The 18,072-nt window shown below is 37.1% G+C and overlaps 1 protein-coding gene across 2 annotated transcripts; it reads right to left on the reverse strand.

Annotated features, from left to right (window-relative positions):
• Positions 1 to 1,072: 1,072 nt before the first annotated feature.
• Positions 1,073 to 11,602, reverse strand: mfsd6a (major facilitator superfamily domain containing 6a). 2 transcript variants are annotated; one of them, XM_048168562.1, is made up of 9 exons: positions 11,321 to 11,602; positions 9,393 to 10,394; positions 7,191 to 7,783; positions 5,922 to 6,019; positions 3,759 to 3,920; positions 3,568 to 3,666; positions 2,304 to 2,614; positions 2,185 to 2,188; positions 1,073 to 1,480 (listed from the first exon to the last, which is right to left on the reverse strand). In XM_048168562.1, the coding sequence occupies exons 2-9, from the start codon at positions 10,368 to 10,370 to the stop codon at positions 1,470 to 1,472; spliced, it is 2,256 nt and encodes a 751-aa protein (XP_048024519.1). In that variant the 5' UTR covers positions 10,371 to 10,394; positions 11,321 to 11,602; the 3' UTR covers positions 1,073 to 1,469. The 2 variants fall into 2 exon arrangements, with proteins under 2 accessions (XP_048024519.1, XP_048024510.1); XM_048168553.1 differs by lacking the exon at positions 2,185 to 2,188 and having other exon boundaries at positions 2,331 to 2,614; positions 11,321 to 11,599.
• Positions 11,603 to 18,072: the final 6,470 nt, after the last annotated feature.

The following is an 18,072-nucleotide window of genomic DNA, read 5'->3' on the forward strand; positions in this document are numbered from 1 at the left end:
TGAAAATAAACATTATTAAATGGACAGGTTCAACTATATTTGTCAGAACCAAACAACATCCGTATAATAAAATGCAGCAAAATACTCCACTAAACAAACAAAACTAAACCAACATGAAATAAAACAAAATTATAACTAAACTAAAACAAAAAGGAACTGAACAGAACAAAGCAGCAGAACAAAAATGAACCAGAACTAAAAAAAAAACAACACTAAAACTTAACTGAACTAAACAAAACAAAAAAACCAAAAAAAAAAAAAACAAAAACAATAACAAAAAAGCAGCAAACGTAACCGATCCCTGGAACTTCAGATTAGCAAACAAGCATTTTGTTGTCACATATCTTTATCTCTTTCAAACATTCTGATATCATAAATTATATTGAACCGATTTCTGACACATGGCAAAGCATTGTTGCAGGGCATATTGCATTAGTGACAGTTAATCCCACCGGAGATGAAATCTGTGCTGTGAGTGGGTGTGTGCTGCAAATAAGGTGTTTGATTACACCGAAAGAAATGAATTCTGGGAATAAAAAAAAAAAAAAGTCTACTCCTTGTACATGGTGAGCAAACATTTTAGCAGGTAATTCAAGTCTATCTTATTACCAAGAAGCCACCTATATTTATGTATATATAAAGCAAAGCATTATGGTCTGGTTAACAGGAGATGTCTGCCAATCTAATGTATGAAAGAATATGATCTAATGCTGGTGTCTTTAATGATGAGAGAGAGGTGCTCGCCGACACGTGCTAAAATAAAAACACCATTAAATCCCCTTGCAAAAATTTCTCCAACTCTTCTACACCTACATCACAAGTCACAGGTGAAAGTGTGAACGCAAACGTCCCCGTTATTCACGTTGCAATGACGTAGTAATGACACAAGTGTATGACAAGTAAGCAATGACATTTCACCTATTTAAGTTCATTTATATTCATATTTCACAATTTGTTTCACAAGGAAGATATACACAATTATTATAGGCCTCATAAAGCTCAATCATGTATGGGCAGAATGCCCAGGCACTGCTGCCCTCTACAGGTCAAAGAAAGTAAAAACAGGCACATGTTACAGTTTAATTAAAACCTGCCAGGCTTTATTTAAAGCTTGTGCAAAACACCTGTAAATAAGTTAAAAATCATACAAAGGCCACTTATACAGCAAAGTACATTCATCTTTCTTGTATTTCCCCAAGTAGTTCATGAAAAACTCTTCACAAAGAAAACAAAATGAAGTGAGTCATTAAAGGTTACTGATGTTTACTTTCCACAGGGGTTACTGAGTCAGTTTGTGCCATCAGCTGTTTGGTTGTAATACAGAATGTGGTGGGAATTCAAGCTGTGCAATGGCCTCTGGGGGCCCGGGGTCCTTCTGGGACTGGAGGCTGCTGGGAAAGCTTTCCTGATGCAAGGCATCACTAAACACTGGAGGTGATTGGTTGTCTTCTCTGGAGTCTGAGGGAACCTCAGGTGTGTCCTAGTTAGAGAAACAGTCAGTTTAATGCAGTTATTTCATATCTGATTCATATCTGACACAAAATAAAACTTCTGATAGAAAAAAACTCATGCATAATATTTTAAAACAAAAATGCATCTTTGCAGAGTTTTGTACACAGGATATAAAATAGCATAATGTTATTATTTTATTTGAGACTAGGTTGATTTTTCATTGTTCAGACGCTGATTAATTTGGGTAACTAAACTTTTTTGTGAATTATGAAAGTTTGTCAGTTTGTGTAACTGGTTGATTAAATCCATTTTATACTTTTGTGTTTATTTGCGGTGCGGAAAAAAATATTTACGGTGTTTAGTCAGACTGATCTTGATTTTTCTTCAGTGTAAAAAAAGAGTGTAAAACAAAAAGCAAAAATTATGCTTTACCCTACTTTGTATTTTATACTTTATAGAATGATATCTGAAGAATCATGTGAAACTGAAGACTGGAGTTATGATGCTGAAAATTCAGATTTGCATCACAGGAATAAAGTACACTTTAAAATATATCCAAATAACAATATTTTACAATATTACAGTTTTTACTGTATTTTGGATCAAATAAGTTATAAATAATATTTATATAATTATAGTATATAAATATATAAGAGTTTTAATATTGAATATATTTATACTGTATATATAATATAAAGTTTATCATTTTCAACTAAATCTATGTGTTCTCACCTTTCTGCCAATGCCAAAGAATGCATTAAAAAAGAGAGAGAAAACACTCAACATACAACTTACTATTTTGAAAACATTTAGATCCATATTCATAATAATCATTTTCATAATTTTCCTACTATTTTCCCCATGATCCTCTTCACTACCTGAAGGGGCAGGACCTCAACAGGAGGGTGTGTCTTTGCCATGACGACCATCTCTCTGATTTGGTAAAACAGGAGAACGACTGTAACCCACGGCGACCCGGAGGGAACCCAAGCAGGCTTGTTCAGATCCTCCTGCTCTTCCTGGTGCCTTGTTTTCCGAGCTGGAAGTTTGGGCTCGGGTCGAGCCGGTGCCGCCACGTCTGTTGTGTTCTGAACCAGGTCAATGGTCGCAATGGGAACAGGACTGAATGGGATAGGAATGTTCTCTGCCAGCATCTTGTCCTCTGTGGGGTAAAAAACAAAACAAACAAACAAAAAAAAAAAACATTAAAACATTTTATTAACATTAATTACGTTGAAGCTGTAAAGCTTCTTGTAATTTATAGAAACTTATCTATTAGTAGGCTAAAAACAGTTAGAGGCTAGTAACAAAAACTATTTGTTAGTTTTAAATTCTGCTACTTGGTTTACATTCCAAATAAACTTAACATTTTGAAAAAAAAAACAAAAAAACAAAAAGAATGTTGAACAAATTAATCCAAAATCATTTAATACCATTTGAACAAACTATCCAAATGAATTGCTGAAATAAACTTAAATGGACTTCCTAGAGAAGACATTGTAAGGGCCGTTTACATGTCGTAGTTTTCAACTGAAAACGGTAAACGCTTTATGCATTTTGGCCGTTCATTAACATGACAACAAAAAGTGAAAAACGGAAAGTGCAATTTTTGTAAAACGATACGGTTATCATCTCAGTGTAAACCACAAAACCTGAATGTGTGAAAACGGTGATATCATGCACATGCGTAATTACGTGTTCAGTCTATAGGCGAGTTGTGTTTCTTTACAAAGTGACATTGCAAACTACTGGCCTGCCAGCATAATACAGAGTTTTAGTCATTTTCGCAGATCCGTGTGAACAGGGATCGTTTTTGACAACGTTGCCGTCTGCACGTGAAAAAAAAAAAAAAAAACGCAAAAAGAAAAACTTTATTATCTAAGCTCAAATTACACAATACAATGTCACATAAAACAATTTTCACTATTTTGTAAAGATACTTTATTATTACAGTTTTTGCCAGAAATAAAAAAATTGTTATACTAATGAGAATGTGTATTTTCAATTAACAGATAAAATGTAGGTAAGTTAGTAGTGTCGAAAAGTGCGATTTCCCTATTTTCGTTATTCTCAGCTATTACTTTACAACAATAAACAATGAATTGTGTTTCTCACCTTTTTTCTCATTCTGGCCAGTGATGCACATAATTAATGAAAAGAGCAGCAAAATTACAAGTGAGGTCATTCCTATTCCTCTGAACGTTTCGGCAGCACCTGAAAAACAAGACAACCCCATTCATACACACACACACACACCAGTATTTGTAATGTCATAAAATTACAAAATTGATCATCAATGTTCATACCAAAGTAGTTGACAAATATCCCGCCGACCATCGCCCCGCAGCCCCTGCCCAGGCCGAGGTGGAGACCCTGCAGGATGCCCTGAGCTGACGTTCGAAGCGGCGAAGGTACGGCTGCGCTCAAATATGAGATACACGCCGCCCAAACTGATGCGTGTGTTATTCCTGTGCAGGTAAACAAGGAGTTAACATCAAATCATACAACATAAAATAAAGCTTAAAAGGTTAGTTCACCCAAAAATGAAAACTGTTTTGCTGGAACTTGACTTGCATACAGCTGTTAACAGAAGCCAGAGATTATAGTCTATAGATTTATAAATATAGTATAATGCTTTTTGGGGCTTCAGAATCTAGGGTACCATTAACTCCCATTTATAAAGCTTGGAAGAACCAGGATATTTTCAATGCAACTCCGATTGTGTTCGGCTGAAAAAAGATAATCATATACACCTAGGATGGTATGAGGGTGAGTAAATTATGGGATAATATTCTTTTTTGGGTGAAGTAACCTCATCACAAAAAAAAAAAAAAAAAAACTCATTTTGAGAAAATGGCTTTTAAAGGTGCCCTAGAATCAGAATTTGAATTTACCTCGGCATAGTTGAATAACAAGAGTTCAGTACATGGAAAAGACATACACTGAGTTTCAAACCCCATTGTTTCCTCCTTCTTATGTAAATCTAATTTGTTTAAAAGACTTCCGGAAAACACTCGGATCTCAACATAACACCGACTGTTACGTAACAGTCGGGATCATTAATATGTATGACCCCAATATTTGCATAATGCCAGCCCATTCGACGCATTAGACAAGGAAAGGCAGTATTAACGGCTGGATCTGTGCACAGACAAGGTAAGCAAGCAAGAACAACAGCGAAAAATGGCAGATGGAGCAATAATAACTGACATGATCCATGATATCATGATATTTTTAGTGATATTTGTAAATTGTCTTTCTAAATGTTTCATTAGCATGTTGCTAATATACTGTTAAATGTGGTTAAAGTTACCATCGTTTCTTACTGTATTCACGGAGACGAGAGTCGTTGCTATTTTCATTTTTAAACACATGCATTATACAGACTGCAAAAACACAACTTCATTCTTTATAAATCTCTCCAGCAGTGTGTAATGTTAGCTTTAGCCACAGAGCATAGCCTCAAACTCACACAGAATCAAACGTAACCATCTAAATAAATATTTTACTCACATAATTCGAAGCATGCATACAGCATACATGACGAACATCTTGTAAAGATCTATTTGAGGGTTATATTAGCTGTGTGAACTTTGTTTATGCGATGTATATATAGTTGAGAGCTCGTGTGGCAGATAGAGCGCATCTCTTAAAGGGGCCGTGCTGAAAAAATCAGTGCATAGTTAATGATGCCCCAAAATAGGCAGCTAAAAAAATTTATTAAAAAAACTCTATGGGGTATTTTGAGCTGAAACTTCACAGACACATTCAGGAGACACCTAGGACTTATATTACATCTTGTAAAAAAAACAATCTAGGGCACCTTTAAAGGCCTTTGTATTGTAATTGAAATCTACAGACACAAATAAATAAAAGGCAATAAAATAAACACTTAAATGTGTATTTTGGATGTTTACTTTCCACTAGTTTGAAACAACACATTACTAAAAGCCAAAGAGCTCAACATCTCAAAATTTATATGAAAAAACAAACAAACAAGTGTTTTTGACTTGGTTAATAAAAGTTCATTGTGTACCTACATGCTTAAATTTATGTGCTAACATACAAATCTGTCTCATGAAAACACTTGTGTTATAATTTCAAAATACAAAGAAAGAGAAGGCAGCTAATAAGACCGTAAGTGTACTGGCGTTTCTTTGAACATACAAAACAATGTCTGTGTTGAATGTAAACAGACTTGATCCAGGTCTTCATTCCTATGTATTCACTCAGTAATTGCTTTCGTCTTGATTGTTTTGCCACAAGAAAGGGTGGTGAAACTGACAATGTCAAACTGACTTGATTTCTTCCCCTGAAATGAACCCTGGGCCTTCTTTGTACTGCACATCTTTTTACGTTTATGACCGACTTTGATGGTTTAAAACAATGTGTACACACAGAACACATTTTTATGATTGGAGCATTTGCTTTTTCCCAGGATTGAGAGCTTGATGACTGGCCATTCATACCTTGTAGCACTTCCATGGGCAGCACAGTCCAGGCATTCTCCAGATAGGAGATGTAGAGGTAGCGTGCCGTGTTGCAGGCCAGGCCGATGTACAAAACTCTGACAAAGAAACACAATACACAATTATTAAAAATGCATGCATGAATCTCACAAAACATGTCAGGCTATGCTTCACCTCTCAAAAAAAAAAAAAAAAAAAAAAAAACATAGGAAAAAAAGATTTTGCACCCCATGCAAATAGGACAGCTGAATTGTAGCATATATGTAAATTATTATTATTAATAAATAAATAAATCAAATATACAATATATTAATAATAATAATAATTGCATTTTATAGTTGCAATACAAAACACTTTGATGGTCAAACAACCAAGTTTCATTTTTGTCTATGCAAATGATGACTCATTATCATAACTTCCTTTGTGCAGTAAAAGAGGATTCCGGTTTAGATATAACTGCAAAGTCATATCACAAAAATCTTTACCGTCTGTGCAGGTCATATTTTAAAGTATATTTTAAAGTCTGTAAAATATACCAATGTCGAACAGGAAATTCCTTTTAACTGTCACTTACAAGAAGTTGAACTGGTCAAAGGTGAGATTACTTACGAATTTATATTGATCTGTCAATCATTCAGTCAAATGGTTGGTTTTCTCTATAACTTAAGTAGTTATAGAGAAATAGTTAAACACCAAAAAAGCATGAATGTTCCCTCTTTGAAAGGAACCACAAAGTAGACACTGTAGCTGCTGTGCAATGCATTCTGGACTTGGGCCACCATTGACAGAAAAAGGCTTTGTGTTCTTGAACCAAACAATGCCTCACTGATCCCAGTGCAGACCTACAGAGTCGCAAGACAGCACCATGCACAAAGGCTCACTGATTCAAGGTCAGGATCACATGAGCTTGAGTCACAAGGTGCAGTGAGATGGTTTGGGTTACCTGGACAATTCTCTGCTGTGACTGGACTAAACTACTACGGTATGATGGTTTGATTCAGAAGCACAAACAGTAGTAGATATGTTAAGTCAAATGAGCGGCCCTGTTTTGAACACTAGTGAGCTGCCTTGTGGCCTACATAAATAGAAACCTTCCAAAGTATTTTCCCAAATAAAAGGGAACCTCATAAGTAAAGGTGTGTCCCAATTTGCACACTTGTGCACTATTCTATACTATTTTGTAGTATAAATAGTGTGTTCACTGAAAATTCCAAAAGAAAACGTGCATTTCAAATACCCAGATTAATCAAAAAAAGTGTGGAACCTCACCTGATGTGTCCCACCAGTTCAATGAATTTATGGCTGGTGAAATAGGCAGCAAGCTCCGACACGTGACTTAGGACAGAGCAAACCCCAAACAGTGTTGTGGTTCCTGTCAGGTCCTGTAAATGCCAGTAAAGGAAAGTAAAAACAAACCCATAGCCGAAGCCCATGAACCAGGCCACGAATAACACAGTGCCGTACTGTACGCCGCACAGCAGTCGCATCAAGTCCCAGTAGTGGAACTCCTCGGCTTGGACAACTGTTTGGGTCTCAGAGATATCCCTTCCAGGGGAAGCTCTAGGTTGGGTGTTTTGCTGCTGGTTGCCAACCTCGTTTTCTTCACTGTTGTTTTGGTGCTGAACATTGAACTTAAACTGAGTGGCAACGATCAGAGCGACTCCCATTAATACTCCGAACACGATGAAGGCAATATGGTAGTTCTTGTAATTTTCCATGACGCATTCGCCAATGACAAGGTTGGTGCTAGTGTGGTCGATCCAGATGCCGACGCAGAGCATGGCGACACCCCAGCCTAGAGATCCCCACATTCGCTGGAGACCGTAGCGGTCACGGTGCAGGCCCAGGTACTGCAGAGTCACCTACAACAATCCAAATCGTCATGCACCTATTTTAGACACAACAAATACCTCTTTTCCAATAAAATGGTGCTGGAGCTGGTGCCAGAGGATCTAAGGTTTCCACTGATTTGAGAACTGAACAGCAATGTAATCCCTACATTATAGTACCAGAGTACTATATTCCCCAGATTTATATGGCACATAATGAATGTTCCAATGTTCCCAGGGTTAACTCTTATGTTTCGATGTTACCATTATCTTAACCCTAACAAAATTCCCTGGGAATATAGATATGCTTCCAATGTAACTAGCTATGATGCTACATAACCTTCCCCAAAATAAACATGTTTTTACAACATATTTTGACATACAAAGACTTCTTAATCTAGTTGTTATGAATCATCCAGTTGTTACTCTGCAAACTTTACTAGATTCCACCCCACGTCTACGGCTTTTCAAGCCCAGAAGCACCTTTTCAGAAGTGGAAACACGTGAAGTGGTTCCAGATCGGGAAGGTGCTCATGCACCAACAAGGGATTGTAGTTTGATTTTATATCTACCATTTAAAGGTGCCCTAGATTATGTTTTTAAAAGATGTAATATAAGTCTAAGGTGTCCCCTGAATGTGTCTGTGAAGTTTCAGCTCAAAATACCCCATAGATTTTTTTTTATTAATTTTTTTAACTGCCTATTTTGGGGCATCATTATAAACGCGCCGATTTTATGCGGCGGCACCTTTAAATTCCGTGCTCTCCGCCCACAGAGCTCGCGCTTGCCTTAAACAGTGCCTTAACAAAGTTTACACAGCTAATATAACCCTCAAAATGGATTTTTACAAAGTGTTCGTCATGCATGCTTCGGTTTATGTGAGTATTGTATACTGTTACATTGTTTACTTCTGATTTTGAATGAGTTTGATAGTGCTCCGTGGCTAATGGCTAATGCTACACTGTTGGAAAGATTTATAAAGAATGAAGTTGTTTATGCATTATACAGACTGCAAGTGTTTAAAAATGAAAATAGCGACGGCTCTCTTGTCTCCGTGAATATAGTAAGAAACGATGGTAACTTTAACCACATTTAACAGTACATTAACAACATGCTAACGAAACATTTAGAAAGACAGTTTACAAATATCACTAAAAATATCATGTTATCATGGATCATGTCAGTTATTATTGCTCCATCTGCCATTTTTCGCTATTGTTCTGCTTGCTTACCTAGTCTGATGATTTGGTTGTGCACATCCAGACGTTAATACTGGCTGCCCTTGTCTAATGCCTTTTATAATGTTGGAAACGTGGGCTGGCATATGCAAATATTGGGGGCGTACACCCCGACTGTTAAGTAACAGTCGGTGTTATGTTGAGATTCGCCTGTTCTTCAGAGGTCTTTTAAACAAATGAGATTTACATAAGAAGGAGGAAACAATGGTGTTTGAGACTCACTGTATGTCATTTCCATGTACTGAACTCTTGTTATTCAACTATGCTGAGGTCAATTCAATTTTCAATTCGATGGCACCTTTAAATACAATAGAAGTTCATGGTCCTACATGGACTATAAAATGGACTCTACCAACTGATATGCCTTAATATTGAGTTTATTTTGAGGAGAAAGAGTTACATACCGTATCTACGATTGTAATAGCTGGAGCACTGAAAAACTCGCCAGTGATGATGACGAGCAGAATCAGCAGGAAAATGGCGTGAACCTGATCCATGTTATATTCAGGAGGTGGTAGTTTTGGTTTCAGTGTGGTACTTTGAGTAGTGCTGCTGGACGTTGTGTTTGTACTGTTGGGGGTTGACGTCGAGATGGATGTACTTGGCTTGGGCTGTGTGGTCGTGGTTTGGACAGATTCTGTCGTGCTCGCTGGTTCATCAGATGCCACAGTGAAACTCATGTTAGAGTCCCGTTTGAACCGGTGTTCAGCGCTGTAGCCTGAAGACTGAACAGACAAGAGGATGGTTCGCCAAGGGTAGTGTCCAATCAGATCCCTGCGCTGTCTCATCTTTTTTGTTGCCAGGATAGAAGTGGTATTGAGGTAGAATGTCTCGTTAGATGTGGTAGGATGGACAGTCGCAACCATAGCTGTGGTCGTTGGGAGGTTCTCTTGACACTTCATGTCCGCTGGTTGCACAAAAGCAATCCCAGAATTGAAAAAGAGCCAACATAACACTGAGAACAATAAGACTGCTTTACCCTTCCTGAAGCGATCTGCAACAATGCCCCAAAAAGGGGCACTACAGAACTCAATGAAATATCGGATTCCCACTAAGAGACCACTTTGGGTGGGACTCATCCCTAGCTGCTTGTAGTACAGAGCAAGAAGTGGATGAAGGGAACCATATGCAGCATAGAAGAATAAATAAAAGACTTTTGACACAAGGAGGTAGCGGTTGACCCGTAGGAACAATCGCTCGCAGCAGCCCATGTCGTTTTGAGGGGATGGAGTTGGTGCCGTATCGCTTGGTACATTGTTTTCAGATGGCTGGGATGGTTGATCTGATTTAATCTCAAGCGATAGACGGTCAAAGCGCTCAAGGTGTCTCCTTTTCAGCTCCTCTTCATCATCAGTTAAGATGGCTACACGGTCATCTGCCATTTTCGCTGGGGTGCTTTGATGTTTCTAAAGTTGGGTTGAAGATCATATTAACATATGAAAATGCATTAAAAATGACATTTAAATTTAATATGAGGCACTGTTTGTAAATAGGATACTCACAAAAGTATTTTGATGAAAATGTAAAGCAAGTAAACAGGGTCAAGTTTTGATTCAATGTTGACTTTAAAGTCACCATGAAAACAAATTGACAATTATTTATTAACAGAACATTGCAGTACGAATTATAAATGAACTATCTTAAAACTTACTATCTGAACATTAATTATTGCAGGAAATACTTTTTTTTTGCAAGGCTATGTTCAGTATATACTAACATTGTGCTGCAGTATAAGTATACTATTCACAGTATGCAAATGTTCAGTATGAATACACAGATTACATCTATATTCGCTATATACTACTATATATTATATTTATAATTAATGTGATATGGTCATGTGACAACAATGTAACATACTACTATATTATGAAATTCTAGGTGTATACAAGGCAGGGTTCACATATCAAACTAGTAAGCATTATACAGTGTATACTGTGCCGTATTCACTAATTAGTAATCAAGTATTATATTCCAAATATAACGCATATAAACAGTGATCGTCATGTATACTGCTGAATGACGTAATGGAGGTTTATGGCGCGCCTGTCTCAAATTGACCCACTTTTACGGAAGTATTAGCGCTTCCTATACTGAGATGTCATTTAAAAAAAGATAAACCGTGTTCGCCAAAGTCTCTCAACTATTTCTAGAAAATTCTTTGTACTGTTTCGTATGAGAACCTAAATGACTAAAACGGGTCACAAAAACAAAAACTGTCTTATATTCAAGAATTGCAGGAAATGGACAAGAAAAGTCCATCAAGTCCCAATGTTGTGTATTTTATTACATAAAAGTTCGCATGTCATAAGAAGACAGTCTGTGCATTTACCTGTAATTTAGCCTCGGTACTTTCAGGTGAGTTGGCTACTTTGGAACAGACGAGCTTCGATGATTAAGTCGATTTTCTTCCATTTCCAGTGATTGTTTTGTTTAATGGACAGTGTTTTGGGCTTCTCTACCAGTCAAAATAGGCAATTTCTCCCTTATTTAATGTCCTGTCAAGGCATTTTTGTAGCTTGGTGGCGAGAATCCAGCGTTCACCTGAGCACAAACCGACTTGGGGCTTACCTCATGAATATTAATTAGGTGCTGACGTTGCCAGCTCAGTTTCTTCTGGAGAAGGCAAGGCTTCTGAAAAAAAATATTGTAAAATATTTAACAACAGCTTATTTCTTCCTCTTCACCCCCAAAGCAAATATGCACTTTAAAGTCTTAAAATTCTAAATTTAAAATTTAATTTTGAAAATGTGCCTTGTCATGTTTGTAGTTATCTCTCTGAAGATACTACATATTTTTACGTCATTTCTCTAGTTCCTTATGGAGAACATTACAAGACTGATAGAAAAAGACATGGCCGCTGATGGTGTCACTTTCACATTACAAAATATAATGTAGCCTACGGCATAACCAAAGATTGCGGTGTTTTGTTTGCTTTGACCAATAACATTATTGTTTGCAAAATACTTTATACTTAAATATAGATTCTTTAAATCCCCTACTTTGTTTATTATATTCAGAACTTAATTAAAATAGGCCTACTCCTCAGATGCCCTCAGTAAAATGAAAAAACGAATAAAATAAAACTGTGTAATTTGTTTGTATTATAGGCTACTATCTGTTGTAGGTTATTTGTTTATTTATTTTTGTTACTATAATTATTATTATTATTTAATTTTATGTATTATTATGTTTATTTTATTTTGGATTCAACATGGTTCTGTTGTTTTGAGTCTTCCATGTCAGTTTTTTCTTTGTATATTTACTGTTTATGCCATTTTATTGTAATCAGAGTTTGTAATTAATAATAATAATAAAAAAGCAAGGCTGAACACTTGGCTTCTCCATAGTGATTTTCAAAGCTTCGAATCAATTGAACCGTCGCAAAACGATTCACTGTTTCGAAGCTTTCGAAACGCCACACGCTTGGTGACCCCTGCTGGCCAGAACAGTGTAAATATGCTACTCAAAAGCCCAGGACTAACATGCATAAAAACACCTTTTACAAACCCATTTCAAATGTTTTATAGAAAGTAAAATCTCAAACGCAATTAACTAACCATCTAATAAGATTAAATATCAAGTGTCTCTATAATATGTGTTCTTTTATCAGTTTTCAGGGCTTGTTTTGTTTGTTCCATGGATGGCTCAGCTAAACAGGCCAAAAGGAGACTATTAACTATTTATTTTTAATTATACTAATGTCTTATTAAAACGTCAACAAATGTAAAAGTGATCAGAGATCAGGCAAAAATCATAGACTCATGATTCATGGCTTCACAGAGATCAGTGAAGAGACCAGTGGTGAACCATTGAAATTTCAAAACCGTTGAGACAATTATGACGTAACCAAGCATCGTTTACTGAAATCACTTGACTTTAGAAGTTTGATACGCACTCCGAACCACTGATTTGAAACAAAAGATTCATAAAGGTTTCGAAGCTTCATGAAGCGGTGTTTTGAAAGTGTCTATCACTACTTCTCTAGGAGAACAACTGATAGCCTTCATTAACAAAATGAAAAAAAAAAAGCCCAACTTCCAGTTTTTTGGGACTGGAGGGATGATTTTGATTATGATTTTCAGACTCGATTCCTTTTGTATGGGCATTGAAATATAATACATTGGAAGAACGTGAAAAGGGACTTAAGAAATAGGGTCTAAAAAGAGGGTGGGACATGATTCCCCCCAAGGTACCTTGAAAACAATATAGGAAGTTCTACTTTGAAACCAAAGAGGTGGCTGGCAAGAAGTCTGTTTGGCCAAGAACCTGAGGATCCCAAGGACCTCTCGATCAGGAACCTTGCAGCTGCAGTAGATGCAAAGATGGCTATGATGTGTGACTTTAATTCAGACGACGTTTGGTGTGAATTTGAAGATGATGGTGATGAGGCTGGGCCATCTAGGACTTCTGCTGCTGATGATGAAGAATATTTCTCAGCAGATGAATGAAAAGCTCAGCACCTCCAATGAGAAAGAGCAGCTATGATAAAACAAACTGCACATAAAAGCACTGACATGGCTGACCTTCTCAAAACAAGATGAACAAGAGTTGAAGTAAAAGGTGAAAGACTCACAGAGTGAGGGCAAAGAAATTTAAGAAATGCATTGAAAATACGTAGTGCATAAGAAGAAAAGTGCTTTGGAGTGCACCCAGTTCATATTTATATATAGACATGAGCTGAGCAATCCACTAAAACCATGTGTCAGTATAAAGGAGCCTCAGCCTTAAAAGATCTTATAAGAAACAAACTTTTATGCATTTCTGATGAGCTTTTCCTTCTGTTATTGTTCTTTTCCTATACACAAATATGCACTTTATATATATGAACCTAGATTTGTTGTCCATCATGGGTTGGAAATTCTTTATTTTAAATTATTACAATGCTTCTGTTGGTTTCTATATTAGATTCTGCTGCATCAAGACTGCTCTGCATTACTGGGGCTTCTTAGATTTTTTGCCCATCACTCCACCATTTCTTTTCTCACACTAACACCGTAACAACCGGTTTCACAGACAAGGCTTAAAGGATTAGTTCACTTTCAAATTAAAATTTCCTGATAATTTACTCACCCCCATGTCATCCAAGATGTTCATGTCTTTCTTTCTTCAGTCGAAAAGAAATTAAGGTTTTTGATGAAAACATTCCAGGATTATTCTCCTTATAGTGGACTTCAATGGCCTCCAAACGGTTGAAGGTCAAAATTACAGTTTCATTGCAGCTTCAAAATGTTCTACACAATCCCAGACGAGGAATAAGGGTCTTATCTAGAGAAACCATCGCTCATTTTCTAAAAAAAAAACAAACAAAAAAAAAAAAACTTCTATACGTTTTAACAATAAATGCTCATCTTGAACTAGCTCTCTTCTTCTTCAGCAGTGTAGACACTTCTAAGTGTATTACTGCCATCCACAGGTCAAAGTTTGAACTAAATTGTCATATACAATATGCTAGTGCAAGTATATAACATTTAGTTCAAACTTTGACCTGTGGAGGGTAGTAATACACTTAGAAGTGTCTACACTGCTAATAGAGAAGAAGAAGAAGAGAGCTAGTTCAAGATGAGCATTTATGGTTAAAACTTATAAAATTTTAATTTTTTTTTAGAAAATGAGCTATGGTTTCTCTAGTTAAGACCCTTATTTCTCTTCTGGGATCGTTGTAAACTGTAATTTTGACCTTCAACCGTTTGGAGGCCACTGAAGTCCACTATAAGGAGAATAATGTTTTCATCAAAAACCTTAATTTCTTTTTGACTGAAGAAAGAAAGACATGAACATCTTGGATAACATGGCAGGGTTGCCAACTCTCACGCTTTCAGCATCAATCTCACGCTCTCACGCACACGCAAGAAATGTCACGCCAAAATCCATTTTTCTCCCCTCTCAATCCGTTAATTTTCTGTTGATGACTAGACCACCGCGTATTAATGACAGGAGAGGAGCCCACAGCTGTTACATCTCCCTACAACGTTCTCACTGCAGTATTCTCTGATCGTTGATTGGCTGAAAACCTTGCACCTGATACGTCAGTTGCGTGTGATAAGTTCAGAGAGAGTTCGGAGTCGGACATGTGAAAGATTGGAAGACAATCAAGGTAAGCAAATAATAAAATGGTGAGCCTTGTCACAACACACGTAGCCTTGCCTAATCAGTCTGTGTGCCGAGACTAAGTTACAGACTTCAACTATAGTTGCAAATGTTGTCTGACGTGCGTTATGATGTGGGCTAGCTAAATTGCTCAATAAAAATATGTAGGGTCTAAAATTAACACCCGCCAAGCGCCAAATGCGGGTAGATTTTCCGTTTGGCGAGTAAATCTCAAAAGGCTCTCCGCCACACTGGCGGGTTAATGTTCATACTAAAATATGAAATTTTCAGCGCGCACGAGCAGAGAGAGAGAGAGAGAGAGCCCCGGCCGCGCGCGCGCACTCAATATTCAGAGCGGCCAAAGCGTCAAACTTCCCCGTACTTTTTGACAAGCGTCTTTGACAAAGCGGCCAGAGCTTCTTTGCAGCTCAAGTCGGCGGCGGTATGTACGTACAGTTAACGCTCTATTTGTTGACGTCGCTGAGGAAAAAGGATATGTGAAGCTCCTGCCACTGGAAGAAGCGGTCGCCGCCCATTTGTGGCCGCGCACCCATCAAAGCCGCGCAGAACGTCTTCAGCACTCCCGGATCGTACACACTCCGCCGCTGGCCAGGCTGCTTCTGCTCTACACACCATGGCCGTTATTTTTCTCATAGCGTTTGCAAAGCAATACTCTTTCCCTTATCTCTCAGGGAACCGAGGTTAAGTAAGTAACCGAGTACGTTCTGCCTTCCCTTCCTCACGAGTCAGGTAACAAAACTAACAAAAAATAAGATAAATTATTTCACCCCAATGATAGTAATATTTCATACATTTCTCTCATTTTGATCCATATATAGATTTTTTTTTATTATACATTTCAAATTTTGCTCTGGACAATTTTTCATGTTTGTATTCAACATAATAGGCCTACCTTATTATCTCAATTAAATGTACTGAAATGAAATGAATGTATATGTGTTGTGGTTTTCTGGGCAAGTGGAGTAACTATAATGTGTCCCTTTTGTTTTGATATTTCTTATTGTTCTGATGTTGTTGTTTTACATGTTATTTAATCACCTATATTTTGTTCACCTTTATCTTTATTTTTTTTATAGTGCAATCAATAAATTAATTGTACATTTTGAAGAAGCGTTTCCATTATATTCAGTTTTTTTGTGCATAAATCAGGGTTTACACTAATTAAACATGGACTGACATTGATTTTTAAAATTAGGGTTACCAAACATTTTCTCCACGTACACGTGCAAACTGAAATTTTTACAGAGTCTCACTCCAGCCAAAGTCCCAAAGTTGGCAACCCTGACATGGGGATGAGTAAATTATCAGGAAATTTTAATTTGAAAGTGAACTAATCCTTTAAGATAGTCACAGACTAAAATGCTTGTTTGAGCTGTTTTAACTCTAAGTCCTGTCTGTGTAACCGAGCCAAAAATAGCTATTTAGCGCCATCTTGTGTAAAAATGATGTTCATTTCAACATGTATGGTGAACAACACTGAACATTTAAAGGGATAGTTCACCCAAAAAAATTAAAATTATTCACCCCCGACTCATCTGTGGTAGATTTCTCCTACGCACCTGACTTATAAGTTTACCTGGTGTCCCAGACACCTATAAATAAGTTTATACTCTACTAAGCCCACTTCAATGTCTGTTCGAGTCAACCGACGTCTCGGCCTGTTTGGGCACTATCACCTGGTAATAAGATCTTTAGTGCTCCTCCACTAAACACTATCACTTGAGTATAGAAGTAAGATTCTCTAGTGCCTAGTCTGCAGTGCTGCTCAATAACCAGAGACTCCAGTTGTTGTCCTTAAATGCTTTTAATCAAAACACGGCCGGGGGAGTTCTCATCAATCTCAGAGAATCTCTCTCCAGTCAAAAAATACAGCAGGTTTTATAGGATTTCAGGTACATCTCACAGTCAGTATAGCATTATCTATTACTCATAATCATCAGTCTTAATATGATTGGTTCAAATTTAAGAAAAACAACTTAGTTCCTCTGCCACGCTTACTGGCGGAGTAAATTTAGATTACAACAACTGAATCACAGGATCATCAAAAAATATAACCGGGTTAATAGTTCACTCATTATTCAATAGGTCAAAACAATTTTCATAGACTATTTTTTTTATCCCTAGAAGGATGCTGTCTAGCCAGAACAGCAGAATTTTTCCACTTGTTACAACACTCAGTCCTAGTGACTATTTCTCTGTTTCAAAGTTAGCTTGCTAGGCCTGTTGGAGAAAAGAAATATTAGTTCATAATTAGTTCAAAAATTCCATCACACATCCTAGGTGTATATGACTATCTTCTTTCAGACGAACACAATCGGAGATATATTTAAAAATATCCTTAGTCCTCCAAGGTTTCTAATGGTTGTGAATGGGGGGCTGCGTTTTGAAGCCAAAAATGATCCATCCATTAAAAAGTAATCCATACGACGCCAGTGGGTTAATAAAGGCCTTCTGAAGAGAAACAAAGCTTTTTTGTAAGAAAAATATCCATATTTAAAACTTTATAAATTCAAATAACTAGCTTCCGGCGGACGACCGTATGCAGAGTGGGCAAGGCGACTTGCACCAAATGAGTAATCCTCTGACGCGATGTATGACGCAGGATGTAGGTCAAACAAATAGGTCTGTGCAACAAATTTAAGCTCCTCTTCTCTTATATCGAGATCCTCTGAAATTTCTCTTTAAAAATTATCGTTTTTGACTTTGGTGATTTGTTTTGTTCTATCCTCTGCGCCTCCGCATTCGTCATTACGTTGTGGGTCAGGTCTAAGGATACTCTTCTGCCACTAATCGACTTGCGCATTCTGCGTATGGTCATCTGTCAGAAGCTAGTTAAAGGTGCCCTAGAACCAGTTTTTACAAGATGTAATATAAGTCTAAGGTGTCCCCTGAATGTGTCTGTGAAGTTTCAGCTCAAAATACCCCATAGATTTTTTTTAATTAATTTTTTTAACTGCCTATTTTGGGGCATCA

This window comes from Megalobrama amblycephala, linkage group LG2 (assembly GCF_018812025.1).
Source record: "Megalobrama amblycephala isolate DHTTF-2021 linkage group LG2, ASM1881202v1, whole genome shotgun sequence".
Taxonomy (NCBI): Eukaryota; Metazoa; Chordata; class Actinopteri; order Cypriniformes; family Xenocyprididae; genus Megalobrama; species Megalobrama amblycephala.

Excerpts from the sequence above, each read along its gene's own strand:
- mfsd6a (XM_048168553.1), bottom strand. The coding sequence starts at position 10,370 with ATGGCAGATGACCGTGTAGCCATCTTAACTGATGATGAAGAGGAGCTG. Across the intron at positions 6,020-7,190 it reads GAACTGGTGGGACACATCAG|AGTTTTGTACATCGGCCTGG; the intron begins GTGAGGTTCCAC and ends TTTCTTTGTCAG. Across the intron at positions 3,667-3,758 it reads GATATTTGTCAACTACTTTG|GTGCTGCCGAAACGTTCAGA; the intron begins GTATGAACATTG and ends CTTGTTTTTCAG.